The sequence below is a fragment of the Eublepharis macularius genome, chromosome 3 (assembly GCF_028583425.1).
Source record: "Eublepharis macularius isolate TG4126 chromosome 3, MPM_Emac_v1.0, whole genome shotgun sequence".
NCBI lineage: Eukaryota > Metazoa > Chordata > Lepidosauria > Squamata > Eublepharidae > Eublepharis > Eublepharis macularius.
This window is the reverse complement of record NC_072792.1, coordinates 58506955-58522435: the sequence shown is the minus strand read 5'-3', so window position 1 is coordinate 58522435 and position 15481 is coordinate 58506955. Positions and strand designations below refer to the sequence as shown.

General features: G+C 42.3%; 1 protein-coding gene across 2 annotated transcripts; it reads left to right on the top strand.

The window, feature by feature from the left end:
- The first annotated feature begins 897 nt into the window (after positions 1-897).
- On the top strand, positions 898-13728 carry LOC129326174 (P2Y purinoceptor 8-like). 2 transcript variants are annotated; one of them, XM_054974340.1, is made up of 2 exons: positions 898-940; positions 11633-13728. In XM_054974340.1, exon 2 carries the CDS (start codon positions 11675-11677, stop codon positions 12746-12748), a length of 1074 nt encoding a protein of 357 aa, XP_054830315.1. In that variant the 5' UTR covers positions 898-940; positions 11633-11674; the 3' UTR covers positions 12749-13728. The 2 variants fall into 2 exon arrangements, with proteins under 2 accessions (XP_054830315.1, XP_054830314.1); XM_054974339.1 differs by lacking the exon at positions 898-940 and adding an exon at positions 5639-5711.
- Positions 13729-15481: the final 1753 nt, after the last annotated feature.

Below are 15481 nucleotides of genomic sequence, written 5' to 3'. Positions count from 1 at the left end.
AGTGTGTAGATTTCCTTTCATAGAATCTGATACATATTAAGATTCCAGAAGAATTTTCTCCCAGTATATATTGGCTAGTAACCTTGGAAGGGAAAGTGTAGATTGTCTTCCCTTGTAGTATTTTTGTTGGTCCATACTAGTTTCACTGGACTAAGTCTCTGTAATATAACACAAAGGGCTCTGGAGCAGGGCAGCATATCTTTCTCTTTCTGTGACACATTAGGATTGGGATAATGGCCCATTATGGTGGATTATATGGGTATATAGTTTTTTTACAGAGAGGGGAACTGGAGGGTTTTTTTAAAAAATGGATATGGTTTAACATATGGAAGATGCTATTTGGGGGGCAGCAGTGTGTATGCTGCTTCTGTGTGGTTGTGTCTCATGCTTTTTGAAATGTGGAGACCATGTGTACAATATGGTTACTCCCCCTGGAGGAATCATAGAGCCAAGCTACAAGCGACAAATGACACTTGAACGGCAAGTGGATCGAGTGGAGCGCAAGTGGAGGGCAAGTGAACAGGGAGAAATACACTTACCGTTCAAGTATCATTCGTCACTTGTAGCTTGGCCCATAGTTCCCAACAAGAGGGGGCAAAGTTGTGGGAGTTACCAGATCATAAGCTCCTCCTACCTTGTGTCTGCATTTCAAGCAAGGCAACAGTACTACTCAGACATTAGAGTACCTACTAGCACTAACAAATAGCTCACAACACAACTTCAATTGGGTTGCAGCGATGGCATCATCACCATTTTCTTTTCTTTTTGTTCAGAATGTTATTTTATTTACATGAAACAGAAATGGAGGGCATCAAGCCTCCTATACCTTTATATAAGAGGGAATTTCAGCATCTGTGTTTTTTTCTATTCCTGCTCTCCCACTTCCTACATGACAAGCTGCATCTATGAAAATGTCACCCTCTGTGCAACTATTAAAAAGGTACAGTTGCCCGTTCTTTCATAATATCTTCTTGACTTATAGAGAAAACAGTAAGATATATAGCTTTAATTGTTTTAAATGTTTTAGGTTGCACTTGAAGTTCTGGCTTAGGTCAGTAACAGAGACTACTGCAGTTCTCAGAGAATTTAAGTACTGGCTCTCGGTGTACAAACTGAGTTTGATTTATATTTGGGTACATTCTTGCCCTTCAATTCTACAGTTAGTGGTGCAGTTCCTGCAATATCCTCCCCTCTTCAATTTACCTATTTGACCAATTGTGTATGTGTAAAATGCCATCAAGTCACAGCCAACGTATGGTGACCACCTGCTATGGTTTTCGAGGCAAGAGACTAACAGTGGTGGTTTGCCATTGTCTGTCTCTGCATAACAACACTGGTCTGTCCTGGTGATGTCCCGTCAGCACTAACCGTACTTAGCTTCTAAGATCTGATGAGACTGGGCTAGCCTGGGGATTAGTTCCTTATTGTGGGAAATGGAGTTGTGTTCAACATTGTCAAGTAACAAATGGTGGATGGTCATAACTAGGGATGTTGCCAGATGTATGTGTCACGTGGTACGTTTGGACTCATGCTACACTTCCTCAAGTGGGAGCCAGTTCAGTGCAGTAGTTAGAAGGCTGAACTACAGCAGCAGAAAGCTGGGTTCAAATTCCCCTTCTATCAAGAAATTCATTAAATGGCGTTGGAATATCCACACACATGCTCTGTCTCTAAGCCTACCTCATAGGATTGGTGTGAAGATAAAATGTACAAGCAGAGAATCACTGGGGTGGTGCAATGTTTGGCAGAAAACGGCATAGAAAATGCCTATCTGGATGTTCCTGTTCAGCAAGTACATTGTGTTAAGACAACATATCTACTGAGCTTCTCTCGGCTCTTGACAAAATAAAACTATAGGCCATTTTCACACAGCCATGCGCCCGGAAGATCACACAAAACTCACGGCATAAAAGTATCTTCCTAGGGCGATTTCCTGGCATGATCCCATTTAATGGCCCTTTTCCTGACATCATCAGGCCATTAAAGGGGATCATGCCAGGAGATCGTGCTAGGAAGACGCTTCATGCTGTGAGTTTGTGCGATCTCCTGGGGCGCGTGTGGAAACGACCATAGAGTGAGTTACTAAAATAATAAATTTGAACATTTTCAATCACTACGGAACATTGAAAGTGATTGTAATCAGATTAATTATATTAACTATATTAAAGAATATAGATCTTCAGTCTATATGCACATTCCTAACAGCCATCCCAAATTTCAGCTAGAAACTCTTTATTCCCTCTCTCTGTACATCTGTAACATTTTCGAGTCAGCACTTCATTTGCTCCCACTACTTACTAAAGACTGCAAAAGGGCAAGGGAGAGTTTTCCCAGCTGATGGTTTTCTTTCATCAGTCTTCTTCTGCTGCTTCTTTAACTCTATTGATAAAAAAATCTCCGCGCACTCAGGATGATCATTTTCACACCTTTAAGACTAGTGTGTGAGAACAAGCTTCCTTGCAATACAGAGCTGGCACTTGTTAGGAAGAAAGTGTGGGCTGCTTAGCTTTTGTCCAGTTTCAGATCCAGGAAGAGGATCACATCTTGATTTTTTCCCCAACAGCAAATATAGGATATCACAGAGTAGGCCATGTCTTTACTTTGTATCATGAAAACCTCAGACCTACAGCTTCTTCACAAATTTTTACCAAAGTGAAAATTGGAGCAATTATGGTAGCAATTATGTTTTCTAAGTAGTTTTATTGTAGATTGCACATAGTAGGCAATGCCTATGGCGATTCCATCCTGCAGACAGATGCTGAATGTCCAACATTTCATTTAATTTAGGGTTAGCAGTGGGGTTATTTTCCTGCAACAGAACTCATTTCTTCCATTGTATTAACTAGATCCTTCGGGTTGGATACTATCAGCTTTTCTATGGGTGCAAGATAATCCAAAAAGACAATGCTAGAGATGGTGGAGCCCGTAAGAACACACATGTGGGAAAGGACTACAGTGATGAGGGGTATTAGTCAAGAAGGCTGCCATGTGTTTCCTCTAGTACCAATAGAAAGGCTTGTGGGATCCAAATCCAGTGTCTTTATCCAATCAGGCTGGTTGGGAAGGAAGATAACAAGTACCCATACAATTCCTTTTTTTTCACCAGTGAATAATTTTCATCATTCCCTATATCTCAACCCGATCCAAATAAATTTTTGAGATAAGTCAAGATTTGGGGCAAGCCAGTCATGGATCTTCCAGGTATTTCTATTAAGTTTTAAGACTATTATAATCAATTATCAAGTGTAAGTAGATATCCCATTCCCATTATTTGCCTGAACATGACTGCAAAAGAATCAAAAGAATAAGAAAATTAAAGCCACCAGGTAAACTCCCTACAGGCAGATGGCCAGTCCCACCCCCTCTAGGACTACCCCAGCACAAGCGAAAGGCGGGTATGTTCTTCTTCTGCTGCAAGCTGGTTGCTCTTGCCCTGCATGGCATGAGGAAGGAGATGTCTGGCCCAGCCTTGCTTCACCCTGTGAGGGAGGTGCTCCATGCAGTGAAGTGCCCCATGTAGCTAACCTAGGCTCATCTGCCCAACATGTGAGAGACACACATAGTTCCACCTACCCAGTGATGAAACGTGCTCAGTCTGGGCATACTCCCCCAGATCAGTGCAGAAAGATCTTGGCTCAGCTTCATCCCACCCAGTGAGGGATGTACTTGGCCTAGTCTGGCCTTGCTTGCTCAGTGTGGCTTAACCTTGCCCTACCTGTTGAGGCCTCACTCACCTAGTGCAGTGAGTGATGTGCCTGGCCAAACTTCATGTGTGGGGCTGTCTGGGCAGTCTTGTTCTCTGTCCTTCTCTTATTTGGAAGGGGTAGGGACAGGATTGCCTGGGGGTAGCCATTTTCCCATGTCAAAATAGCACAGGGGGAGGTGTTTCCACCTGTTTTTACTGTTCCACTCGCACAGAATACTCCACATGGAGCAGCAAAAATAGAGACAACCCCTGCTCCATATTTTGGAAAACAGCTTGAGTGGGAAGAGCCCTTCCTTCCCCTGTGGTGGCATTCTGAGGCCATTTGGTGTCTCCTTTATTTTCCCCACAGCTGCTATGTGGCTAGTGTTGCCAGGTCCCTATAGACTTCTGGTCGGGTGGATATTTCTGATTGGAGGGATGTTCTTCCGCATGCGCTCCTGGCAGGGCACAATGACATTACTTCTGGAAGTGACATCATTGTGCTGCCTGTGGGAATGTTCCCATGCTTCACATGCGGCCAATTCTGTTAGAATCGCCCTGCCTCCTGCGAAGCATGGGAGCACTCCTGCAGCCAGCACGATAACGTCACTTCAGGAAGTGATGTTGGTGTGCCCCACCACATTTGCCAGGGTTGCCTGCTGGTAGCAGGAGATTTCCAGGTGGCTTGCCACCTCGTGCCAATCACCAGCCCTATATATGGCTGAGGGGAACCCAAGTTGGGTCTGGGGAACCCAAACCCAACTCTTTAAAAGTCTGCACATCTAGTTTGACCCTCAGACTACTTTTGCACTGAAGTTTCCAAGAAAAATGCATCTAGGTTGGGGTTTTTTTTGCTGTCTGTGCACTTTGCTGCATTCCCTAAAGTCCTACACACAAAGCATCCCAGCATGGCTTCTGATATGGCACTGGAGATTTGATTGGCTGTGCAGATCAAAATAATGTTGCTCGGGCAGCAGCTGCCACCAGTGTTCATTTTATTCTCTCTCACACTCCTGCCCTAGAGTATTTTTAAAATTACCCCTCTTCTCCTCTGCACTTTGACGTCCTTTGGAGGTGGTTATGGTTCTACCTCTTGCTGCATCCATTTTGTGGTTGTGCCCACCACACTGTGTCAGAATTCAAAGATGCCCAAAGGGTCAAAATGTTAGACACTCAGAGTGTCGGACTCCAATCACAGAAACCCAGGTTGGAATACCCGCTGTGTTATGGAAGTTCACTGTATGACCTTGGGCCAGTCACGTTCTTTCAGCCTACCTACTGCACAGGGTTTTTATGAGGGTAAAATGATGAACAAGAGAACGATGTAACTGTCTTTGGGTCTCCATTGTGGAGAAAGGCAGGGTATAAATGAAGTAAGTAAGTAAACAAAGAAATAATGTTGCTGCAGACTTATGTTATGACCACTGCTGACGTTTTCAAGGTAAGAGACTAACAGATGTGGTTTGCTATTGCCTGCCTCTGCATAACAACCCTGGTCTTCCTTAGTGGTCTCTCATCCAAGAGCTAACCAGCACCAATCTTTAGTGTTGCCTGCCTCCCGGTGGTGGCTGGAGATCTCCTGGAATTACAATTGATCTCCAGATGACAAAGATCAATTTCCCTGGAGAAAACGGCTGCTTTGGAGGGTGTACTCTGTGTTATTATACTTGATTAGGCCCCTCCCCTTCCCTTCCTAAACTCTACCCTCTCCAGGTCCCACTTCCAAAATCTCCAGGAATTTTCCCTCCCAGAGCTGGCAACCCTGCTCAGCTTCCAAGATCTGATGAGACGGGGCTAACCTAGGCTATCCAGATCAGGGCACCCTCCTTACTACAAATCACAAAATAAAGTAGGGGAAGGTTCTGTCTCCAGCAAAGAAGAAAAGGGGAAGGGAGTGTGTGAGGAGAAGAGAGGGGGGTAGGAAAGAGATGAGTCCTTCAGATCCACCAAGCAATTCACTCCCTGATGCAGCATCTCCTCTCAAAATAATGGTGCGGCTGCTGCTGCTCCTCTCTTTCATCCAGGGGTAAGCAGAGCTTTCTGTTTACTAGGGTGGGCTGGGGCTGACAGGGAGAGTGAAGGCACTGATTATAAAGGCACAGAGCTGGAAGCAGGATGATGGAGGGCTGCACAAAAACTCATTATGTTTAGATACCAATGTTGCATTTGGGAGGAGGGGAAAGGGACGTGTGTTGCAAACTCAGCAGTGACAAAAGTGCTAATGTAGAAGAAAAGCAATCTTTCACTGGCTCCAATGTACAAAGACAAGCCTGGTTCAAAAACCGGTTAGAGAAACTATGACTTTCAGTGACTTCAATGGGCTTGGACTGGAAAAATGAAGCATCAGGTTCCTCAGTTAGTGACTTTATGACCTGGCAGGATTGTTTAACATATGGATGTGCAGATTTTTAAAAAAACGATGGAAAACATTACACATAATATTTTATTTGGTGTTCTTATTTTCCACTATTTATAAAATACAGATTTAAGTACTTAAATTCAATGGTCACTTGATTCTGATAGGCCATTAACTTAATGTTAACAATATGCAACGAATGTATTCTCTTGCTGGATAAAATGTATGAAATGTTGATGAAAACAGAGGCAATTGAATCAGATATGAGTAAGTATGAGAAGGAATCTAAAAATGACCCTTAGCGGAATATGTGGCTGTAGTATGTAGGACTGGATCTAGTTACTTGCTCAGTGAGAATGTCTGTTAGAGAGCAGCAGTTATATTAACTAATCAAAATCCAACATAACCATATCCCATTGGTTACTATTGGAATAAAAAAAGAATCCAACTGACTGATTTCAGTAGGAATAAAATTATTTCATTCATTTGTTAAGATGCTTTTGGACTCTTTTCTCCACAAAAAGTTAGCTCAAGATAGTGTTGTTTACAAAGGCTAAATAAGCAATAGAACATCTCAACCCCACCCCCAGCATATACGCATCAAAAAGAGTAACAGTAAAAACCAAATAAACATTACAAAAATAGTGGCCCCAACCAGCAACAAAAAAGGTTCTTCTAAGCAGAACCATCTTGCGAATTCGCCCATTTGGGTCCCAGCCTGTTGCGAAGTGTTGCGACACATTCCCCAGCCTTGCGCAATGACATCACTTCCCGGAAGTGATGTTGTTGCACCAGCACGGGACCAAGGAACCCCCAGGACAGTAAGTGCTGGGTCCCCCCTCCCGTTGTGAGGGTAAGGGGACCTAGCAACCGTAGCTAGCTATGAGGGGGAGAGCAGAAACGGATGAGCTGTTGCTAGGCTCTCATGGCCCTTTTTTATATGTCCAGAGTAATGCCGATCACCACTTGGCTGTCAGGAAGGAATGTTCTTCCAGGCCAGATTGGCCTGGGGACCTGGAGGCTTTTCGCCTCCCTCTGGGCATAGAGCAGGGATCAGTAGGTGATGGCGAGAGGTAGCTGTGAATTTCCTGCATTGTACAGGGGGTTGCAGTAGTTGACACTTGGTGACCCTTCCAGCTCTATGTTTCTGTGGTTACCATAAGGATTACTGCTCTGCCTATGTTGCGTGCAGTTGTTGGCTGACTGAGTACCTTCACAAAGCCTACTTTGCAAAAGAGCAGACAAAGCAAAAAAAAAAAACCTTAAAAAAATTAACAAGTAGCTTTCAGCGCAAAGTGTGAAAGGAAATGTTTAACAACAGGAAGTGCGTAAATGTGCCAAAAGTTTCTTTAACCATGTCTGAGAATTTCTGAGCTTTCTCAGAGAACCAGCAAGAGCAGGTTTAGGGGATCTCATTATTTTCCTAATTACAAAATAACTGTGAGGAAGGATGATCTTGCAATGAAGGTTCTGTCACAACTAGCTAGTTCCCATTTCCTTTGGTTTAGCAAGCAAAAGGAACAAAAAAGGAACAAAAATCTGTACTTTCTAATTTCTTCATGTCAGAAGCCAGTCATAATTCCCTCACTGCTTTCATCACCAATGAATAAATAGCAATGGGAAAGGCAGGCCATGTCAGCAACTTGCTCAGCTTTCCCTTTTCCTCTCTCACTGGCCCCTTCCCTTGTCCTTCATGTTACTAGGCTAAAATTTGAGACAATAAGGGACTCATAATAACTGAGGCCTAATGCACGTTCCATCTTGGGTCACAGGTGTCTGGACTTTCAATCAGATGTGCACTGCAGAGTCCCCGCTGGAAACTCAATTCTCAGGCATACAGGAGCCAAATTTGGGTTGGCACTGAGGTGCACAGGGGAAAGGCACTTAAGTCTGTTCTGTTTTCCCAACCTGAAATGACCCAAGAGGCCTCCAGTTTCACTGTTGAGGAGTGCCCCATTAGTACAAATGGAGCCATCCAACAACCCGACTCTGTTTCAGGACAGGAAAATGTCGCAAAGTCTTAAGCTCCTTTCCCCCCCATGCACACCTAAACCCAGTCTGAATCAGGTCCCTGCGCAACTGGTAATGGAGTTCCCAATGGGAGGCATGCAGCACACATCTGGGTGAAAGTCCTTATTGCAGGTTTGGATATTACGCAAAGACCGCATAATGTGTTATTAGTCCCATACTTGCTTTTCTAAGATAGAATCTGATGGTGCTATCAGAACTATACTGCATGTTTCACATAGCACACAACATAGCTACTGTTAAATTGATTTGTTTTCACAAATGGTGTTGCCACTTTAGACAAAAAATTATTGCCTATGAATGAATACACAATTTAAAATGTGCTTTGTCCAATACTGCGGACATGAAAAATTGAATTCTTATTGACCACATCAGGAAATCAAGAGAAGAGTAATTGCAGGAAGGATAGGTCCCAGTATATGGCTGACTGCTCTCCCCATCCCCCTTCAGAAAAGTAAGCTTTGTGGCTTTTGGAAGAACTGGCTGAAGGTATCAGGGAAGGCTTTCCGCATGTGCGTGCATGCGTGTGTGCATGCATGTGGGTGCAAGAGAGAGAGAGTGCACGTGTGTGCATGTGTGTGCATGCAGAAATGTCCGTTGAGTATTTTGGAGTGCTAGGCAGAGAATCTCACCAAAATGAGAGTGGTCTCATGAGAAATCTGGAGTTATATGCTCTGGTGTGGTCTCTGTTTTACATTTGGTCTCTGCCTGTAGTGAACTGATCTATGAAAAGCAGCAGCTGTGTATAAGAAAGTATTCTGAAATAGATACCTGAGTACTTCTCTTAAACTTGAAAATTGGCATGTAAAGGAAATGAATAAACACAATAAATGTGGCACATTCTACCCCTATGAAATATATCTGTACAGAGGAGGAAAGTATGTCTCACATGCTGAAATGGTGTCTGCTATTGAGGGTTATTCACAATTAAATTACGAAGAGCTTGACGCACACCTGTTTTTAAGCAAGTAGATTTTCCCATATTTACTTATGGGAAAGAGTTGGCCACCTGCAACTGAGAACAGGAATCCTGTTCTATTAGAAGCTATGTGCAGAAACCCTGCAGGGTTTGCAGGTGCAGCTTATCCTTACACAGTGCTACAGGAATGAGAAAAGCGACAACTGCTGGAGTTCTCTCTGTCTTCTATGCACTGGTGAAAAGTACAGGTGCCCTGCTGCCTTTTGCATCAGGTCACATGAGATTCAAACTCTTTTTGCTTCCCATTAGAGTAAAACTCAGGGTAGGATAACAGCTACCTCATGCTGTGTTTTCAACAATGTAAGTTTCTCCAATAGTATCCATACCTTTATGCTCCCAGTGAGACTGCAGTTGACCACACACTAGACCTCCCCCATAATAATCTTTGATGACAGCAAAGCGTCACCATCTTCTTTGGGTTGGACATTGGACATTCCCTGTTAACAACTCCAGTTGAAGTGGAAGTAAAGGTAGCTGCATCTTTTGTCACCTGGACGCTTGAAGCTGCCTTATACCGAACCAGAATCCTGTCATTCAGACAATGTCCTTCACATCACTTACTACCAGATTGTTTCAACTGGAAATGCCACAGGTTGACCCTCGGATATTATGCCACTGAGCCAGAGGCCCTCTCCTGTGCCATCCATTCTCTCTATGGATCTGTGACCCACCTTCTTCCCTCCTGCTGTGCAGCATATCTAGAGTCTCACTTGTAATAGCAGGTGAGGAAGATGAACGATATCAATAGCAGGAGCAAGTGGAAGCAGCTGCAGCTGTTCGTTTCCCTCCAAATTGAAATTTAAGAGACAATATTGGGTGTCAAGGTAAAGCTGGCAACCCTTCTTCTCATGCCTGCTGAAGCCATCAGGATGCTAATTTTGCAAACAGAAAGTAGGCAAGGAAAGTTGACCAATGGACCACTGGAGGAGCAGGAAATGTAGCAGTTACAGCCTCCTGTTATTCAGTACATTTAAAAGTATACATTTTATTTATTTACAGTAAATCTGCCTTGTGTTTCAGTGAAAAAGGCGGACTATAAATGACGTAAATAAATAAATAAATAAAATGTATACTTTTAAATGTAATAAATAACAGGAGGCTGTAAGTCCAGTACATTCAACAGGATGAGGCATCCAATATATGGTGCAATAAGATTTGGATTGCAGAAATCTGAAAACACGAAGAAATCTGATGCAAATACATATCCAGGGATTTTCAATCCTACATTGTTCTTTATTTAGTAGGAATAATATGGCAATCCTGGTGGCAAGCGGAGAATAATCACTGGTAAAACTAGTTAACTGATGGATTCATTATCATGATTAAATACTATAAAATATTCCTGTGTCAAGATTTTTAGTATCTTTTGTTTAGAAGAAAAGAAGCTGTGTAAATGTAGAAGTGTGTGTGTGTGTGTATAAAATGTTTTGAGATAGTTTCAGGATCAGTATGGCTAGGCAGGATCTCCAAGGTGCCCTTCCTAGCAAGAAAGTGCTCTGTTACCCTCCTTCAGCTACCTTCAGCTCACCCTGCAAAGGCTTAAAGGAGTGTCTCTAGGCAGATAGAGGAAATTGCATCAGAAGCCCTTGCAACATCTCAAGCATCTTGGGGGCAATATCCAGTCATTATCACTGATAGGACTGGCAGGAATCTCCACTTACATTTCATTCCTTCCTCAATAAGAGAGAAAGATGGTATGTGTGTGAGATCGTGTATGTGAGAATGCCCATTCATGCATGCTCATCTAGGTATGCACACTCATGAGTGTAAGTGTGAGCCACAGTAGGTTGTTTGGCCTTTGGGCACTTTCAGACCTGTAAGTAGTAAGAGAGAGAGGAGCAGGGCTAGGATGGGAGAGGATCTCTCCTATTTGGCTATGGTGTGATGCTGGCTATAGCCCAGCATGAGTAAACACATACACACTCACACTACATTCATGTGGATCATATTCCTCTCAAGCCACCCACAATGCAATCCCTTATCCCCATTTAAATGCTAGTACCTGCTGCTGAATTTGTCAGATTCCTCCTGTTGTTATTGTTTTTCTACTACTTCTCTTCCACTAGATATCATATGTTTTGGTGCCATCTGATGTCCATCATCTCTAACTGCAAACTAATTCTTTAGATAGTACAAGAAATAAATGAGTAAATCCCCCATGTGGCATAAAACATCAGCTACACTGACTCTAAAAAAAAAAAAGTGGAATGAATGAATGATCTGCTAGTCAACCTAGAACCACTTTTGTCTTGTACGTCGCAAAAATAGCACTCTAAACCTCCATGTTAAGACAAACACAATTCAGTTTCATGGCATCAAAGTACTCCTTTTACTAACAATTTAATTTAATTTAATTTAATAGATTTATATCCCGCCAGGACAACATGGCTCAGGACAACATGGTCCATTAGTGCAAAGAAATGCTTATGAATGTTTATGAACTTCTATGTATTTACATTTTACACAGGTGAATGTTTACATTTCTGATAAATACATATGTAAGAGCTGTAGAAGAAATGTGATTATGATACAGTTTACCAGAATGGATGATTTCACCAATATTATTTCTCATTTTTATATCTAGAATTAAAGTTGTACTGGTTTCAAGCTTCTTTTCTGAAGAAGGATGCCTCACCCTCAAGACCTTACAATCTCCTGGTCATCAAGAAGATACACGGAGCTGTCTGCCATAACCCCTAAAGGAAATGTGACCAACACCACAATTGAGATGCTTCAAAGCAGTATGCTTCAAATCGCTTTGCCCATTCTCTTCTCTATTATTTTCAGCATCAGTGTTCCCCTCAACTGTGTTTCCTTATGGTTCCTTTGGTGGTATTCAAGGCCTTGGACTCCCATCATTGTGTTCTCCATTAACCTGACCATCGCAGACTTGCTATACAGCATGGTCCTCCCCTTTCAAATAATCTACCACCTGAAGAAAAACAATTGGCTCTTTGGTGACACTCTGTGCCGTGTTGTCACTGTTCTGTTCTATGGAAACATGCACTGTTCCATGTTAACCATGATGAGTATCAGCATTGAACGCTACCTGGGAATAGTCCACCCCCTGCATTACAAAGCCATGAGGCCAATCAGAACTTCCATCCTTACCTGCGTTGTCATCTGGGCACTCGTTTTACTGCCACTCATCCCTCTCATGAAGAATAATCTAACCATTCATGTTCAGCAGCTCTCAATAATCACCTGCTTTGATGTTTTGCCTCAAAATATGTTTGAAGATGTAAAGCATTTCATTGCTTACTTTGGCTCCAAGATATTTTTCTTCTTTTTCCTCCCTTTAATTGTCATGGGATTTTGTTACATCTCAATTATCCTGACTCTCCTTCATTCCTCTTCTACACAACTCAGGGAAGCCAAGAGGCATACCGTCTATTTGATAATAATCCTGCTGGTGGTGCTCTGCATTTGTTACCTACCCCATATTGTTGTATCAGTTGTCCATTATGTCTATACACTTGAAGATAAGTCATTTTACGCGGAATATAAACTTTCCCTTGCAATGAACAGCTTCAATTGTTGTTTTGACCCACTAGTTTATTACTTCGCTTCCAAGGAATTTCGACAAAAGATACAAAAGAAGCTCTGCAGATGTGTGACAACTGGTTTCAGTGAAAATACCCCTATTTTTTCAGATCACGACATGCAAGTGATACCAATACCAAATGTGCCAAAGAAGTAGCGCTGGAATATAATAAACTGGTCATTGCACTGAATGGTCATCAATGAAGCTTAGGAGCCATTTTTCACAGTAGTACTTCAAAAGTCCAAGCTACACTGAAAACCTAGCTAAGCAACATTGTTCATTTGGTGCTTCCAGAAGTGAAGTATGAAAATGTCAGCCATCCTTTCAAGTTTATATAGTAAAGGCGACTGATAAAGACCAACCAGATTTGTACTGATATGTTATACCTCTTTGATGCTGTTTCTGGAGTTTGTGGTACATGCCAAAATAGTGTGACTAGAGCAACATTTATGCGACCACTTTGAACTTGTCTAGAACGAATGAACTGAAGGTAGCCATCTTTTGAGACAGCCTACCTGGAATGTCATGAACTACTCCGAACAACCAGGAAACTTCAGAGTATTACAATCTGAACCATTGTAAAGAACTTAAATCACTGCAATACTGTTCTTCTTAAACACTGTTCTTGACAAAGCTATGTATAGAAAACCTATCTTGAACAGTATGAAGCATACTCAGTACAAGGCTTGGCATCTCTTGTAATGACATTGCAGAAATCATTCTTAAATCCTACCATTGCATAACAATAATAAAACAATCTATATTGTGTTTACATGCTTACATCAAAAGAAATCAAGTTTTTCTTTGTTGCTTAAGGCAGGTCTAGGGATATCAATGGAAGTATCAGTTTAAACAATCGGTGGAATGAAGTGGCAAAACTATTCCTGGACTTCATTATTTCTGGCAGAAGGTGGCAACAATGTACATCACAGCTCCTTCATGGGGGGAAAGATCCTTCTTGAAGGCAGAAATGTCAGGAAAATGTTATGTAAATGTAATCTCTTTTACTTGCAGCTCACTGTGCATAGACAGGTGGAATGGCAGGGAGAAACTCTTAAGCAATACAATCCAGGAACAGTTTTATCATGATGATCATATTTTTTATTGTAGAAATTGTTTCTTAGTTTTGTGTGTGTGTGTGTGGAGGGTGGAGATTTCTATAAATTACCACCCAAAGTGGTGATCTATTATAATTAAAAAATATTCCTTTGTACTTCAGAGCCTTTCTTGTCTTTCTCCTTCGATTTGGCAGTCTTCTACCCTTTATGATCTGTCAAAGTGTGAGGGTAATGAAGAGCTGACAAAGTCTCCTCCATAAATTTGTATAATCCCTTTAAGAAGCCACCTAAGGTAGTGGCCATCAATGAATCCCATCACAGTGAATTCCACCAGTGAATTATGCATTGTATGAAGAAGTATTTCTTTTTTCCTGTCCTGAATCTGTTCCCCATCAACTTCATTGGGTGCCCCCTGACAATATTTTGGGACACTGGGTATGTATTTCATCTGTATAAAGGGGACCAACAAACTTCAAATGCAGGTAACTTCCCACTATACTCTGGGAAAGACTAAAGAGAACACTGAACTCCAGACATTCCACTAGAACAAACAATACTACTGAATACACATTTTTGATTTATTCTTCTTTGAAGAATTAGAGTTGAGCTACATTGATAGCCTTTGGAAAAATGCCTACTAATGCCCACCCTATGCTCTCTCACCCTCCTCCACTTTATTTGCCCCCGCACACACACTGACCTCACTTTCACAAAAGGACTCTCTCTCCCTATACAAGCCTGTGTGCCACCTCAGTTCCTCCCAAATCCTTTTCCTCCAAATTGTATGGTTGGCTGGTGCTTGGGCCTATTCATTCTCTGCACGGTTCCCGCTTTATGGAATACACTCCCTGTAGAAATGCAGAGGCAACTTCATTAACCTCCTTCTGGAAAAGATGCAAAGCTGTTTTTTCAGATGGACATTTGGTAGACGAAGACAACTAACCTGCCTTTGATTATGGCAAGAGTAAGTGCTGTTTTAAACGGAATGGTTTTAAACGTCTGTTCTGGCCTTTGTAAGCACTGTGGATGGCAGGGAAGCAGCCTATAAATGTTTTAATTAATTAAGAGAGTAGTGAGTGCTCTGCTTCCTCCTGCAGGATGCCACAGTTCTGTCTTACAACATCATGACCTCCCATTTCCTTGTAGAAGTTGATGGGCCAAATGTCTCTGACTGGCAGTTCCCCTCGGCCTGGCTCTAGGGGTTTGGCAAACCAGCCTTATGTCTCTCTTGTCTCTCCATAGGCTACTCGGCTTTCCTGCTCCCACATTTGAAAGCTATTCCCTGGATTCTGTCCTGAGGATGGGAATGGTTGAGGAGGCGCAACCCAGTCAGCAGCTTCCAGGAACCTCATGTTCCAAGCTTTCACCACAGCCTCAACAGAGCATTCATCCCTGCCCAGTGCTATGCAGATCACAACAAATCCTACAGCAGCAGAAATGATAAATGGAAAACCAATGTTGTTATGTGGCCTTCCACTATTTTCCTCCCAAATTCTAGTATTTTTTGAAAGCACGATAGATAAAAATGTGACAAATGTAGCTGAATCCAGTATAGAGATACTAGCTCTTTTAAGCTGTAATGTTTTGCCATGCTCATGAGAAGAATGCAATATATATGGGCATGAACCAGAAAAAAACCGAACCAGGAGGTTTAAGGTTCGTAGTTTCATGAACCATGAACTTTCACGAACTTGCTCCGGTTCTGAACCTGTTCGTGAAAACGTCACTTCCAGAGCAGCAGAAGGTCTGCAGAATAGGGGTGTGAGCTTCCCTGCCACTTTGTTTCCAAAGGGCTGTGCAAAACACTTGGGTTTTTTTCTCTTTGCAAAGC